The 17,105-nt window shown below is 46.2% G+C and overlaps 1 protein-coding gene across 1 annotated transcript in view; it reads left to right on the forward strand.

Annotated features, from left to right (window-relative positions):
* cdh13 (cadherin 13, H-cadherin (heart)) overlaps positions 1–17,105 on the forward strand; it is a 554,022-nt gene that overhangs the window by 431,040 nt on the left and 105,877 nt on the right. Inside the window, exon 8 of the mRNA XM_065022614.1 lies at positions 11,437–11,577. Within this exon, the coding sequence (XP_064878686.1) occupies positions 11,437–11,577 (141 nt within the window). The remainder of the gene's footprint in view (positions 1–11,436; positions 11,578–17,105) is intronic.

Raw genomic sequence — 17,105 nt, forward strand, 5'->3', positions numbered from 1 at the left:
CATTACGTTCAGGTAGTGCAGAGAGCCAAGTAAGCTCTCCTGGGTAAACAGAGAGGGGCTGTGATATCTCCTACCTGTCTCTCAGCCATCTCCGTTTTTTATAAAAACAATGCTGCCATGTTGCTATTTCTGGTATGGTATCAAGCCCTCTTCAAGGTTGTGAGAGCATTGTGTGTTACCTTCTAGTGTTCAGAGTGATGTGCCTGAGCTGGATCCCCTGGTGTGATTCGCTCACTGCCTATCAGGCTGGCTCCCCTCTGAGCAGATCCAGATGGGGCTGGCTGGAGACTACAGTATATGCCATGATCTGATGAGCTGAGCTGTGATATTGTGTACTGTATTGTCCATTAATGCCTCTCTGGGCCTGGCCCTGGGCCATTGGCAGTAACTTTGTTATAGATGAGGTTAAAATAAAGTTTGATTGAGAAAAACAAACTACTAATATGGTATAAGTAGTAACCAGAGATCTGGGTTTATCCTCAGATCAATGCTCTTATTCCAATTCATATCAAGTCCAGAGAGTGAAAGAGCCTTGCACAAGGGTACAACAACAGATTTCTCAACTTTTAGGTGCAGGGATTCAAACAAGGGACCTTTTGGTTACTAGCCCAATGCTCAAATCACCAGGCTACCTGCTGCCACGAATGCCAAGAGTCTTATATTTCTGTGGAAGATGGCACAGTACTAGTAGAGGATGGAGTAACTGACAGGGATCATTTTTACTGCATCCTTCCTTCTCTTTCTCTCTCTCGCTCTCCATGCTGATCTATCTACCAAAAGGACGGACAGTGAATGTGTTTTACAGTCTGACAGCGGTTTCATATCAGCAGCGATTCAAAACAAATCTTCAGCTGGCTACCACTTTCGTACCTCAGCAAAACCTCGGGATAAAGGTGCTTGGTTAATGACAAAACTGAAGAGATGGCATTATACATGTAATTTGTTTTACCCCTTTTTCTCCCCAATTGGTAGTTACAGTCTTGTCTCATCACTGCAACTCCCTTACGGACTAGGGAGAGGCGAAGGTCAAGAGCCGTGCATCCTCCGAAACACAACCCAACCAAACTGTTTCTTGACACAATGCCGCACCAATGTGTCGGAGAAAATGCCGTAAACCTGGCGACCGTGTACTGCACCCAGCACGCCACAGGAGTCACTAGTGCACGATGGGACAAGGACCTCCCTGCTGGCCAATCCCTCCCCTATCCCAGATGACCAATTGTGCACCACCTCATGGGTCTCCCCATCGTGGCCAGCTGCAACAGAGCCTGGACTTGAACCCAGAATTTTTAGAGGCACAGCTAGTACTGCTATGCAGTGCCTTAGACCACTGCGCTACTCAGGATGATACATGTAATTTTGGGGAGGGGTTGATCAGAAGAATATGTCAGTGAAGATATCAGAAAGACTAGCAGAAAGGATGTACCCTGTTTTACGGAATACAACACAGAGAACGCTTGAGGGGTAGCTGACATTCAAAGAGATACAGTAGGCTGAACAAAGATGGAATCACAGAGGGAAAAGTAAATAAACAGACAGAATAGGGAATGGGATATGATTAAAGGAAAAGAGAAAGGTAAGAAAAAAGTCATATTCAAAAGCTTAGAACTTAGTTAAGCCAAGTTAGACTTTATTTGATTAGACAGTGAGAAAGTCACTGGAAAAACATTACATTTTAACAATGGTATGAATTCCATGAAAGACAAGGAGAATAGGGAATAAAAGGAGAGGCGAAATAGTGTTGCTCTGTGAGACAGAGTGTCTTTAGGGATATTCATATGATTCCAGTTGGATTTTCTAAGCCTTTTGTGTCTGTCATTATGTTCCTGGGCACTGAAAGGAGGACAGAAGAATACCTACAGGGTTGGCAAGGGGAGCCATCTTCTTTTGAAGGGCCCAGAGTGAACAAAAAGAGCTCTGGAAATGTAGTAATGGCATCACACCTATTCAAGAAGGTAATGTGGTATCTGAGATAGTGGATCACAACCCGTCTGTCTGACTCTGAGCTCCCATCTCTACCTCCTTTGTGATGGAGGAGGCATTATTCCTGGAAGATGTGGAATTATTTTAAGAGAAAATCAGATGACCACATGATGGGATTCATATTTCTAAAAACCTGTCATTTAATTTGATATGTTCAATTTCATTGAAGTTTTGTTCAGTCCCGTGGCTGGCTGCTTTAACTGCAATGACCCATGTTATTCTTTATTTCTTTGAAAAAATATGATTGCTGCATTGACAGAGAACATGTCATCTCCACTTTAAAATAATCGCTGGCACACTGAGATCTCATTCGTGAAAGCTCTTTAAATCAAATCAAATGTGATTGGTCACATGCACATATTTAGCAGATGTTATTATGGGTGTAGCGAAATGCTTGTGTTCCTAGCGCCAACAGTGCAGTAGTATCTAACAATTCACAACAATATACACATCTAAAAGTAAAAGAATGGAATTAAGAAATATATAAATATTAGATCGAGCAATGTCGGAGTGGCATTGACTAAAATACAGTCATTTTGGTAATCAGGCCTCTAACTGTTGTGTCATCTGCAAACTTGATGATTGAGTTGGAGGCTTGCGTGGCCATGCAGTCATGGGTGAACAGGGAGTACAGGAGGGGGCTGAGCACACACACTTGTGGGGCTCTGTGATGAGGATCAGTGAAGTGAAGGTGTTGTTTCTTACCTTCACCACCTGGTGGCAGACCATCAGGAAGTCCAGGACCCAGTTGCACAGGGTGGGGTTCAGACCCATTGCCCTGAGCGTAATGATGAGTTTGGAGGGTACTATGTTGTTGAATGCTGAGCTATAGTCAATGAACAACATTCTTACATAGGTATTCCTCTTATCCAGATGGGATAGGGCAGTGTGCAGTGCGATGGCAATTGCATCGTCTGTGGATCTATTGGGACAGTAAGCAAATTCCAGTGGGTCTAGGGTGTCGTAAGGTGGAGGTGATATGATCCTTAACTAGCCTCTCAAAGCACTTCATGATGACAGGTGTGAGTGCTACGGGGCGATAGTCATTTAGTTCAGTTACCTTTGCTCTCTTGGGTACAGGAACAATAGTGGACATCTTGAAGCAAGTGGGGACAGTAGACTGGGACAGGGAGAGATTGAATATGTTGGTAAACACTTCAGCCAGCTGGTCTGCACATGTTCTGAGGACACGGCTAGGGATGCCGTCTTGGTTGGAAGCTTTGCGAGGGTTTACAATCTTTAATGTCTTACGTCGGCCACGGAGAAGGAGAGCCCATAGTCCTTGGCAGCGGGACGCCTCGGTGGCACTGTGTTATCCTCAAAGCAGGTGAGGAAGGTGTTTAACTTGTCCGGAAGAAAGATGTCGGTCTCCGTTACCGGGCTGGTTTTCCCTTTGTAATCCGTGATTGTCTGTCGACCCTGCGTCTTGAGTCTGAGCCGTTGAATTGCGATTCCACTTTGTCTCTGTGCTGACATTTTGCCTGTTTACATTTACATTACATTTAAGTCATTTAGCAGACGCTCTTATCCAGAGCGACTTACAAATTGGTGCATTCACCTTATGACCTCCAGTGGAACAGTAGTGCATCTAAATCTTTTCAGGGGGAGGGGGGGTGAGAGGGATTACTTTATCCTATCCTAGGTATTCCTTAAAGAGGTGGGGTTTCAGGTGTCTCCGGAAGGTGGTGATTGACTCCGCTGTCCTGGCGTCGTGAGGGAGTTTGTTCCACCATTGGGGGGCCAGAGCAGCGAACAGTTTTGACTGGGCTGAGCGGGAACTGTACTTCCTCAGTGGTAGGGAGGCGAGCAGGCCAGAGGTGGATGAACGCAGTGCCCTTGTTTGGGTGTAGGGCCTGATCAGAGCCTGGAGGTACTGAGGTGCCGTTCCCCTCACAGCTCCGTAGGCAAGCACCATGGTCTTGTAGCGGATGCGAGCTTCAACTGGAAGCCAGTGGAGGGAGCGGAGGAGCGGGGTGACGTGAGAGAACTTGGGAAGGTTGAACACCAGACGGGCTGCGGCGTTCTGGATGAGTTGTAGGGGTTTAATGGCACAGGCAGGGAGCCCAGCCAACAGCGAGTTGCAGTAATCCAGACGGGAGATGACAAGTGCCTGGATTAGGACCTGCGCCGCTTCCTGTGTGAGGCAGGGTCGTACTCTGCGGATGTTGTAGAGCATGAACCTACAGGAACGGGCCACCGCCTTGATGTTAGTTGAGAACGACAGGGTGTTGTCCAGGATCACGCCAAGGTTCTTAGCGCTCTGGGAGGAGGACACAATGGAGTTGTCAACCGTGATGGCGAGATCATGGAACGGGCAGTCCTTCCCGGGAGGAAGAGCAGCTCCGTCTTGCCGAGGTTCAGCTTGAGGTGGTGATCCGTCATCCACACGGATATGTCTGCCAGACATGCAGAGATGCGATTCGCCACCTGGTCATCAGAAGGGGGAAAGGAGAAGATTAATTGTGTGTCGTCTGCATAGCAATGATAGGAGAGACCATGTGAGGTTATGACAGAGCCAAGTGACTTGGTGTATAGCGAGAATAGGAGAGGGCCTAGAACAGAGCCCTGGGGGACACCAGTGGTGAGAGCACGTGGTGTGGAGACGGATTCTCGCCACGCCACCTGGTAGGAGCGACCTGTCAGGTAGGACGCAATCCAAGCGTGGGCCGCGCCGGAGATGCCCAACTCGGAGAGGGTGGAGAGGAGGATCTGATGGTTCACAGTATCGAAGGCAGCCGATAGGTCTAGAAGGATGAGAGCAGAGGAGAGAGAGTTAGCTTTAGCAGTGCGGAGCGCCTCCGTGATACAGAGAAGAGCAGTCTCAGTTGAATGACTAGTCTTGAAACCTGACTGATTTGGATCAAGAAGGTCATTCTGAGAGAGATAGCGGGAGAGCTGGCCAAGGACGGCACGTTCAAGAGTTTTGGAGAGAAAAGAAAGAAGGGATACTGGTCTGTAGTTGTTGACATCGGAGGGATCGAGTGTAGGTTTTTCAGAAGGGTGCAACTCTCGCTCTCTTGAAGACGGAAGGGACGTAGCCAGCGGTCAGGGATGAGTTGATGAGCGAGGTGAGGTAAGGGAGGAGGTCTCCGGAAATGGTCTGGAGAAGAGAGGAGGGGATAGGGTCAAGCGGGCAGGTTGTAGGGCGGCCGGCCGTCACAAGACGCGAGATTTCATCTGGAGAGAGAGGGAGAAAGAGGTCAGAGCACAGGGTAGGGCAGTGTGAGCAGAACCAGCGGTGTCGTTTGACTTAGCAAACGAGGATCGGATGTCGTCGACCTTCTTTTCAAAATGGTTGACGAAGTCATCTGCAGAGAGGGAGGAGGGGGAGGGGGAGGAGGATTCAGGAGGGAGGAGAAGGTTGCAAAGAGCTTCCTAGGGTTAGAGGCAGATGCTTGGAATTTAGAGTGGTAGAAAGTGGCTTTAGCAGCAGAGAGAAAGAGGAAAATGTAGAGAGGAGGGAGTGAAAGGATGTCAGGTCCGCAGGGAGGCGAGTTTTCCTCCATTTCCGCTCGGCTGCCCGGAGCCCTGTTCTGTGAGCTCGCAATGAGTCGTCGAGCCACGGAGCGGGAGGGGAGGACCGAGCCGGCCTGGAGGATAGGGGACATAGAGAGTCAAAGGATGCAGAAAGGGAGGAGAGGAGGGTTGAGGAGGCAGAATCAGGAGATAGGTTGGAGAAGGTTTGAGCAGAGGGAAGAGATGATAGGATGGAAGAGGAGAGAGTAGCGGGGAGAGAGAGCGAAGGTTGGGACGGCGCGATACCATCCGAGTAGGGGCAGTGTGGGAAGTGTTGGATGAGAGCGAGAGGGAAAAGGATACAAGGTAGTGGTCGGAGACTTGGAGGGGAGTTGCAACGAGGTTAGTGGAAGAACAGCATCTAGTAAAGATGAGGTCGAGCGTATTTCCTGCCTTGTGAGTAGGGGGAAGGTGAGAGGGTGAGGTCAAAAGAGGAGAGGAGTGGAAAGAAGGAGGCAGAGAGGAATGAGTCAAAGGTAGGCGTGGGGAGGTTAAAGTCACCCAGAACTGTGAGAGGTGAGCCGTCCTCAGGAAAGGAGCTTATCAAGGCATCAAGCTCATTGATGAACTCTCCGAGGAACCTGGAGGGCGATAAATGATAAGGATGTTAAGCTTGAAAGGGCTGGTAACTGTGACAGCATGGAATTCAAAGGAGGCGATAGACAGATGGGTAAGGGGAGAAAGAGAGAATGACCACTTGGGAGAGATGAGGATCCCGTGCCACCACCCCGCTGACCAGAAGCTCTCGGGGTGTGCGAGAACACGTGGGCAGACGAAGAGAGCAGTAGGAGTAGCAGTGTTGTCTGTGGTGATCCATGTTTCCGTCAGTGCCAAGAAGTCGAGGGACTGGAGGGAGACATAGGCGGAGATGAACTCTGCCTTGTTGGCCGCAGATCGGCAGTTCCAGAGGCTACCGGAGACCTGGAACTCCACGTGGGTCGTGCGCGCTGGGACCACCAGATTAGGGTGGCGCGGCCACGCGGTGTGGAGCGTTTGTATGGTCTGTGCAGAGAGGAGAGAACAGGGATAGACAGACACATAGTTGACAGGCTACACAAGAGGCTACGCTAATGCAAAGGAGATTGGAATGACAAGTGGACTACACGTCACGAGTGTTCAGAGAGTTAAGCTTACGTAGCAAGAATCTTATTGACTAAAATGATTAAAATGATACAGTACTGCTGAAGTAGGCTAGCTGGCAGAGGCTGCGTTGTTGACTAAGTAGGCTAGTTGGCATTGGCTGCGTTGTTGACACTACACTAATCAAGTCGTTCCGTTGAGTGTAATAGTTTCTACTGTGCTGCTATTCGGGGCTAGCTGGCTAGCTAGCAGTGTTGATTACGTTACGTTGCGTTAAAAGAACGACAATAGCTGGCTAGCTAACCTAGGAAATCGCTCTAGACTACACAATTATCTTTGATACAAAGACGGCTATGTAGCTAGCTATGTAGCTAGCTACGATCAAACAAATCAAGCCGTTGTACTGTAATGAAATTAAATGAAAAATGTGATACTACCTGTGGAGCGAAGCGAAATGCGACCGGATTGTTGAGTGCAGAAGTTCTGTTCGGTAGACGTTGGCTAGCTGTTGGCTAGCTAGCAGAGTCTCCTATGTTAAGGACGACATAAAACTACACACTCTAAACTACACAATTATCTTGGGTACGAAGACAGCAAAGACAACTATGTAGCTAGCTAACACTACACTAATCAAGTCGTTCAGTTGAGTGTAATAGTTGTGCTGCTAATCGGTAGACGGTGGACTAGCTAACGGTGGACGTTAGCTAGCTGGCTAGCTGCAGGGCAGTGTAGACTGCGTTAGGACGACGAAATACGATAATTACGCAATTATCTATGATACAAAGACGGCTGTGTAGCTAGCTAAGAAGAAATTGCTAAGATTAGACAAATCAAACCGTTGTACTATAATGAAATGTAATGAAATGTAATACTACCTGCGGACCGAGTGCAGATGCGACCGCTCGCTGGGTGGCCCCCAGCAGTCCCAATGTCAGGTAGTCCTGGGGCACGGTCCTAGGGCTCAGGTCCTCCGAGAGAGAGGAGTTTGATTGACTTACGGAGGGAATGTGTAACGGATCTCGTCCTCCTCTTCTGAGGAGGAGTAGCGAGAAGGATCGGAGGACCAATTTGCAGCGTGGTAAGTCTTCATTATGTAATATTTAATTAATCAAACTGAACACTGAAATACAAAAAACAATAAAGGGAACGAACGAAAACCGAAACAGTCCTGTCTGGCGACATGCACAAAGAGAGAAAATAAACACCTACGAAACACAGGTGGAAAAAGGCTACCTCTAAGTATGATTCTCAGAGAGACAACTAACGACACCTGCCTCTGATTGAGAACCATACTAGGCCGAACACAGAAACCAACATAGAAAAAACAAACATAGACTGCCCACCCCAACTCACGCCCTGACCATACTAAAATAAAGACAAAACAAAGGAACTAAGGTCAGAACGTGACAGAATGACTACACTGTTTGAATTTGGCCATATTCCTAATCACCTAGCCATGGTTATAATGCAGTGGTTCGCGCTTTCAGTTTTGCACAAATGCTGCCATCTATCCACGGTTTCTGGTTTGGGTAGGTTTTAATAGTCTCAGTGGGTACAAAATCTCCTATACACTTCCTGATTAACTCAGTCACCGTAACCGTGTATTCGTCAATGTAAGCACATTTCAAGACATAACTGTATATTTCACTGACCTTCTTATCATAGAAAGTGTCCCAAGTTAGTGAAGTATTTCCAGAGATCTCTAATAGCGTAAACTTGAGAGACACTGGTCATTAAGAAGTTGTCACGCCACTTTAGGACTCAGTGAGATGAAGTGTCTCTGAGCCCACTTTTGCAGGTGGAGGATGTATGGAGCTGGGTTTTTCTCCACTCACAGGTCTGTGGAAGACCATCTGTTCATGAGGGTTTGATATATCCTCAGCAGTCTGTCACAGACACTTCTGTCACCTACTATCTTCGAGGTGAACACCTCCTGTGCTGCTGCCTCCTGTGTACATACTGTGCGTCTGAAATGGCACCCTATTCCCTATAGTGCACTACTTTTGACCAAGGCCCGCATAGGGCTCTGGTCAAAAACAGTGCACTAAATAGGAAATAGCATGCCATTTCAGATGCAGCCATACAGTACACCCACCCTGGGTGGACAGAACAGACACCAGGGAGGAGTCTGAGGCAGACAGGGACACCAGTACAACAGCTTTTTGTTTATTAGAGAGGGATGAAGATTTATGTCTGGCACTGGGTAGAGCGTTGGGCGTGGGAGTGAAAGAGCGGAGTAGAGGAGGAGAGTGGTTAAGTGGGTGGGTCAAAGGAGCCTAGATTTACTGCAGATTGATGTGAAGAGTCTCCTGCTGTGCTAAGCTGTGCCATGTTTACAAGTTGCCTCCCTGGTATTGCGAGGAGAGAACACACCGTGGAGAACACTCTGTGTGTGGAGAAGACTCTGTGGAGAACACACAGTGGAGAGAACACACAGTGGAGAGAACACACAGTGGAGAGAACACACCGTGGAGAACACACCGTGGAGAACACTCTGTGTGTGGAGAAGACTCTGTGGAGAACACACAGTGGAGAGAACACACTGTGGTGAACACACTGTGGAGAACATACAGGGACTTGTAATAAGATACAATAATAGGACAGTTCCTGTTGCATCATACTGTAGTCATGGGAGAGCTCAGTGTTTGTACTGTATATCACATCATAATCACGGCTAGAGGAGTGGACTCCAAATGATATAAATATGGGAGGCACTGTACTGTATTCTCTAACGTTACAGTGCTGTAAGAGTGCCACAGTCAACTACTTTGTCTGATTATAGGATGCTGTAATAGAGCAGCTTATGTTTCACCATAATAGAGAAACATGTGTTTCATATACTGTATAACTATACATACCCAGCAGGGAACTTCCAGTAAGACTTTCTGTACTGTTTCCAGTGTCTATGTTACACTATCACTCTATGTGTTGACATGATTATTAAAAAGCGCCTGAGGGGCATTGATCGTCTGGTGTCCCCCTGCCTGGGGTGTGAATGATCCCAGTGTTATCAGTGATGGGAGCAGCATACTGCCTCATCTCCTCTCCTCTCTGGGTCTCAAGGATCCTGCCTGGCACCCCTGTGGAGAAGCCCCGTTTTAGGCTGTTACTACCAGGCTATGTGAGAGATCTGTGAGGCGTGAAGAGGAAAATGGAGTTTTAAAAAGAGAGCGAGTGGAGACAAAGAGCTTAGAGGATGCAGGTGATGTCACACTATTGTCCAGTGATGAGCAATTGCAGTTGTGTGTGTGTGTGTGTGTGTATGTGTGTGTGTGTGTGTGTGTGTGTGTGTGGTTCGCATAGAGCATCTCTAATGAGACCAGTGGAAAAGCAGAGACAGGAGAGGGGTTGGTCAGGGTTGGGGACGGGGGCGGGGTCGTCACACAAATGGCCAATTAGAGCTAGTATTAGTAGTTCCATTTCCCCATCTCATGACTCTCAATTTCATTACAGAATGAAAATGAATGGAATAGTATAGTGATGATGTCTTTGCTTTGAAACATTTCTGTGAGTAGATTGTATAGCTTCATCTCATAGTGCCTTTTAGTGACTGATGTGCTGAGGTGTTCCGAGCTGGCAGGGAAGGGAGATGAAGATGGGAGGGTGTGGTGCATTGTGGGTAAGCGAGAGAGGAGATGCCGAGATGTGGGATTCTGGAGAGTTTAGTGAAACAGATGGATGACATATTAGTATTGTGATTCTGAAAATGATGAATACACTTTGCTTTGTAAAGTTGCAACCAAATAATCTATGCTGTATGCACAGCTTCGTATCCCAAATTGAACTGGACTTTTAACCTGCACCTCAATCACACTCCACTTCTCCAACTTATTCTAATGCCTGGCCAGCGTCTGTCCTCCAGGGTCCCTCCCCATTGCCTTCGCTCACCTTAGAATTACGTGGGAAAGCCAAGCTCCAAAGAGTATCCCTTTTCTTTTAATGCAGCTCATCATGAGGGTGGCAGGTAGCCGAGTGGTTAGAGCCAGTAACCGTTGGGCCAGTAACCGCAAGGTTGCAAGATTGAATCCCCGAGCTGACAAGGTAAAGATATGTTGTTCTGCCCTGAACAAGGCAGTTAACCCACTGTTCCTAGGTCGTCGTTGTATATAAGAACTTGTTCTTAGCTGACTTGCCTAGTTAAATAAATGAAAGCTGGGAGTCTACAGAAAATGTAAAGAAAAATGTCATGTCTGCCAAGCATACCTTAACTTCATGTCTTCTGAGTCATTGAAGGAGACACATTGAAACGACCCACCCCCCTGGCTATTTCAAAAAGTGTAAACATAAACTACTGTCTGTCATACTTCCATACCTCTATTTGCAATCATGTGTGCTGAAAGGTGTTCTGCACAGACTGTACATTGTTTCATCTGGTTTACACAAGACCTGGATGCCTGACTTTGTCAAGAGATGATGTGGGTGTGTGTTGATTTCTATAATGTGATGCGCTTCGATTATAACAGACACTTGACATCTGCTTAGTTCTATTTAAATGTATATTAGGAAAAGGTTGTCATGTTGGAGATGTACAGTCACCCACAGAGTACTGCACTACCACCCCCAGACAGGAAACCATACTAGCAACTTTACTTGGTTCTGAGAAGATCTATAATACGCTTGCTCTGAAATGAATCCACACCAACGTTACAATCATGCAGTCTCAACTGCATCTTAATTGCTTTTTCTCAGTCAGTCAGTCAATAATTTGTTAGCATTTTGTACTCAGTGGATTCATTTGATCTCCCTCAACGAATCCTGTGCCTAATGATGATTGTGTTGTGTATAACCCCTGAAATGAATGGTTGATAATGACAGGCTTTTATGACCCTGTGTGTATCTGTGTGTTTGTCCCTCCAGACGCTGCCCACCACGCAGTACGAGCTGGAGATCGTAGCCCAGGACATGAAGGGAAGAGACGTGGGACTGACGGGAACAGCCACGGCAACCATCACCATCACAGACAAGAACGACCACGCCCCAGAGTTCACCCACTCACTGGTGAGCACCTGCACCGCTGCCTGTTCCCCGCACCCCTATTCCCTGTCCTCTGTCCTCATTGTTGTCCAAAGGTGGATAAATGTCAAATAAACTCAGTGTAATGATGACCAGATGGAGTTGTCATACAGACTAGTGTGTGTATTGAGTTAAATAACAAAGTAAATAGTGAGGTCTTGAGATGGGACCACTTCTACTGCTATCATCCTCCCTTTCTAGTGCTCCTGTTCTGCAGGCAGGTTCACCACTCCTTGTAGTCCTCTAGTCCCAGCAGAGACCATCACTCCTCAGTCAGATAGACAGACCTTGGAGAAAAACAGCCCCAGTCACATCTATCACTGTAATCGCAGACGCAGCTGGTGACGGGCGTGATTCACATACAGGTGATGGAGTAGGTTTCACACACATAAACACACACACATACCAGCAATCAACCAGTTATCCTCCCTGACCTCTGCTTTTCCATTTAAAATGATTGTGTTATAATTCTCGAAGCCTGCCCTAGGAAAGGCACAGTGTACATCAGTCGCTGGCCTGTGCGTGTGTGTTTATGTATGTGTGTGTGAGACTGTGTGTGAGACTGTGTGTGAGAGACTGTGTGTGAGTGTGTGAGTGAGACTGTGTGTGAGTGTATGAGTGTATGAGTGTGTGTGTGTGTGTGTGTGTGTGTGTGTGTGTGTGTGTGTGTGTGTGTGTGTGTGTGTGTGTGTGTTCACATGTAATGAACAACACATCACAGTAGTCAGGTGGTATGGGTGCACAAGGGAGATAAGGGAGTGTTTCTGTGAGTTTACGCTGCTATGATCATGGTGTTGGTTTCCTTTGTCAGTACAGCCTCAAGGCTCTAGTAGAAACCCTGTATAGCACCCGTAACCCAATACAATCGAGGACAGGCTAACCGAATGAACAACAAAGACAACATGAAAGTATGAAAAGGAATTAAAATAGTTTGGGGAGGGGCCTCGTTCCCGAGGGATGATCCTCTGAGCCAGATGCTGTGATGCCGGTAGCCCTATGCGGGGTAGCTGGCATCAAAACCACTCCCCCATCTGTGAGAAAGAGGATCCAATGATCAGCTGGTGGCATTGGGGAAGTGAAGGGTCGGCTGTGAGCCTTTTGCTATAAGACGCAATTGAGAAATATCAAAATAGATAATAAACTGAACTTCAATGACTGTGCCTTTGCAAAGATAAAGACATTTCAACAGATAATGTTTTTTTTAACGCAAACTGAACCATTTTATTGTCTAAAGTCATATCTTACAAATGTTCTATGAATCTGTCCTGCAGAGTGTGCTGTCCTTTGGTCTGATATGCGTGTTCAGAAACATGCGAGTGCAGCTTCAGCGCTTGATTAATACGGTGGGAAGGATAATTGGTATAGATCAAGAATCAGCCTCCAACTTGTACACAAAACGCATCCTCCTAAAACTTGAAAGCCTTTTACAGGACATTACTCATCCTGGTGGGATAATAAAATTGATTTGAATCGGAGAGAAACGAGTCCTTCATTTAAGTACATCACAAGATGTATTCCCATTGGTCAGAAGAGAGCAGTTCTTAGTGAGCATGTAAAAAGAACATATAGGAGAGTGATCAAATAGCAAGCGGTAAAGTTGCATTATTCAGCTGTGCTCATTGGCCATAGGGTAATAGGTGATTGACATTCTGCACGTGGCTAATTGATGTAGTAAAAGTGACATGACACTGTGCTGTTGATGAGAACATATCGACAACGGATATAAATTCCCGCTGCGCCCATGGAAAGGAAACGATGTGAATATGTCATGCTTACGGGAGGAAGGAGCAAGCCATTCAGACTCCCTTACTACTCCCTTACTATCAACCTCATTACCCACCAGCCACACTGTCTCTATTTTTCAGGATCTTCGTGCACACAGAAAACTGCACTTAACAAACTTAACTTATTTGCCTGTTTGTGCAAACTCATGATGCATTTGTCAAAAACTGCAACTGTTGCGTTTTTCTAAAAACTGCAACTGTTGTGTTTTTCTTTTTCTTGAGGTGAAGAAAAAGGCATTAGGCCCTTAAGCAGAGGTCGTAATGTTGAGTTGTGTGGTTTTTAATGGAAATGCCCAGCGCTGTTGTCAGGGTTCGAGACACATCACCTTGAACTTCTGCCAGGCTGGCTCCCATGATGCATTGCGGTGTCAGGGAAGCGTTGTAAGAAGTGGATCTTCACACTGAAATGTTCCGGCTGAGGAGGCATGCCGGGGCCATGCTGAGTGCACTCCGTCCCTGTCCTCACTTAATGTCTCCCATCTTTCTTCTGGGGATCCATTAAACAGCGTGGAGAAATGTATTCTTTTTTTTAACATAGCCATTTAAGTCGCTAAGCTTAAAGTCCTCAACCTGCTCAGCAGCCTCTAACCTGGAATCATGAATCATCTCTTATGACTTCATACGATTGTGTGTGTGGGTGTCCATGAGTGGGCATGGTTATGTGAATGTGAGCACATTCATAGATATTGAATTCCACTCTCTTGGAAAACCTTTTTAAATAATAGATCCCACTGGGCACAGATGGCAATTCAATGTCTATTCCATGTTGGTTCCACGTCACTTCATTGAAACGACGTGGAAACAACATTGATTAAACCAGTGTACCCAATGAGATCCTTCCGGATATTATATTGAATGTTTTCCAACTGAAAACTCTGTCGATCAACATCATTTCTAATAGAAAATAAAAGCATCTCCTGTTCGTGCTGCGTTCAAGCAGAGAGGAAGACATGTTCTGGTTTACCTTTCATTATTCATCAAGCGGAGAAGAGCTAGGCTGCCTACCCTCCAGAACGCATAGGTGCTGATAAAGTGTTGGCATGACTCCACAACACTGTTGTCTACTTGAAGACGTGCCTAAGTCAACCAGTTGGGATTCACAATGTACCCTGCCTCCCCCCATGCTGTTGAAATAGACTTTAGAGTAGTGAGATATAATAAAGCTCCCCAAAGACAAACATGGCTTGTAAGGGATCACACATCCTCTAACTGCTCTGCAAACACCATTCCACCAAAGACAACGTTCAGTTGGATTCGTTTTTTCCCTCTATGTTTCTCTCTTACACTGTGTGAAACATCCCCCTGAAATGCAGTTACCAAGTTCAGATAGAGATTCTGAGTGAAATTGACTCACACAGGTGCTGTCTCCTGTAGCTGGAAGGCAGGCTGGGGTCACCATAGAACAGAACAGAATTAGAACAGAATTGTTTCATGTCTGTTAATGATGGAAAGTCTACAGTATGTTACAGTGAGTCAGTGGTAAACCTATCATAGTGTTCCTGGTTTACTTAGACCATGTACTGGCCATCGGTGGGTGCATACAGATTCTATACACACTCATGATTTTGTCGAGCTGCACTGATATTCTCTTTACAAAGTTTCTCTGAGGACCCTGTGTAATCCAAACTTTTTTCATCTAAGACTAAGTTGCTCTTTCATACTTGGGAATTTATTGCATTCTGTGAATCATCTTTCGGGGATTGGGCTCCCCAATGATTAACTAATCCAATTTTTATAAGAGTGGAAACAAGCAAAGATGATTGGGAATCGCCTGATTCATTTAAAGAATGAATATGTATGCTTGATAGTAGGAGATTAATACCACTCCTGATGAAAACCAACAACAGTACGCCACAGGCGTATGTTGTCTTACATTATGTATGTATTCTATAACCTAATACTGTGCTAATATCTAAGCATCATATTTGACAGATACTTCTATTGAACCTTGTTCCTATTTGGGCCGCATAGTATAAAAATAGAACACCAACCAATACCACAACTAGCTACTCCACACAGTGTATGTAATTGGGTATTGTCTGTGTGTGTGTGTGTTTATTGACCAATGCCGTTTACTGACCAGGGGACTCGGACTATCCCTTTCACTATACATGTCAGCCTTGATCACTGTTTGACCTCTTGTCTAACTGCTACTCCAGTACAGCACTGACCACTGATCCACAGCACTAAAACACAAATAAAACACAAATACGGAAAGGTTATACACCCAGTATCAGCCCCCATGACATAATCTCTACTTGTCCTGATGTCTCCCTAACTAAAGTCTGTGGTGACACAGAAAGGAGAGGCTGGTGACACTGCTGCCTGGTACAAGGGGAAAATGTACACCTGCCCCCCCCCCCCCCACTCCCATCTCACCCCCCTCTGGCCCTGGATGATAACTGGCATCTAATTTCTGACTAGCCCGTTCCATTGTCCCATAGCAGCCACTGATCTGGCTTATCAGTCTTGCCACTCAGGGAGACTGACAGCCAATCCATGCCCTCGCTCCCCTGTGGTGACAGGAGAATATGCCCGCCGTCCAAATGATAATGATATTAACAGTGATGGCTGAGACATGGAGGTCTGTCCAACCCAGGGCCAGGCTGGGCTCTCTATCAGGGCTGGGCTGTGTCTCACTGAAGGCTGCCATACGTGTGTCAGGGATTAGAACTGGGCTGCATGATTGCTCCACTAGCTCAGAGATATCTGTTTGTCTGGGAATGTCTGTCTGTAGCTGGGGTGAAATGGTCTATGTCTGTGTGAGAGAAGAGAGTGATAGAGAGGGGGCAGGAGGGAATCTAGGGTTAGGACCACTTCAAATGCCTTCTTTGTTTCTGCCTGAATCCTTTGTGCTGACAAAGATATCCAAATACATCAGATTTGGTATTTTCCTTGGGTATAACCTATTAAGGTAGATAAGAGAGTCTACATTTGGCTTAGCCTTCCCTTTCTCTATCATATTCAGACAAGAGAAGCCATTTGGCATGAGAGTCCATTGGTCATGGTAGGAGACCATGGGGTGTACAACAATTATTTGAACTAATTGTGTATGAAGAGATCTGCAATCCATGGATCTCATCATGTCATTTAGATGTTGAGATGAATAGGTAACCTCTCATTCTACCAGACTCTCAGACAGACATAAAGGGATGATTGAGCTAAACAAAATGTGTTTTAGCACCACAATTGTCACAGAACACATCAACTTTGTTTACATAGCACAGATGACAAGAGCATCCACTTGGATATAATGTCCTCCAAAATGGGACGCATTAGCTCATCACACCATTGACGTAGCCACGGACGCTAAAAGTGAATTGAATCCCATTGTGACGCATGGGGGGACATGATTTGGCAGGCGGACAGTATGCGGCATGATAGGACATCCTGAAAATGGCTAGAGTGTATGAACACTTGAGTGGATTGTTCGTCCTTCAGGTCTGAAGCATGGAGAGGAGAACAGAAGACTCCTCTTCAGGGAGCACTGAAGGGTCCCCATTAAAATAGCTCATAGCCTTTTGGTCTCTCTAGTTTTCAAATACAGACCTACCACCAACAACTTAGTCATTCTGTACCATTTCATGAAGTTACACATTTTATTTGGATGATACCACAAGTTCACATTTCAAGGGATGTGACTAAGCATCTCTACAGGCTATCCATTCGTAAAATGAGTAATGTATATGTAAGTATCCGACATTGTTGGACTGTAATAGACCTTTCTGG

Source organism: Oncorhynchus nerka, linkage group LG9a (genome assembly GCF_034236695.1).
Source record: "Oncorhynchus nerka isolate Pitt River linkage group LG9a, Oner_Uvic_2.0, whole genome shotgun sequence".
In the NCBI taxonomy this organism is placed as follows: Eukaryota; Metazoa; Chordata; class Actinopteri; order Salmoniformes; family Salmonidae; genus Oncorhynchus; species Oncorhynchus nerka.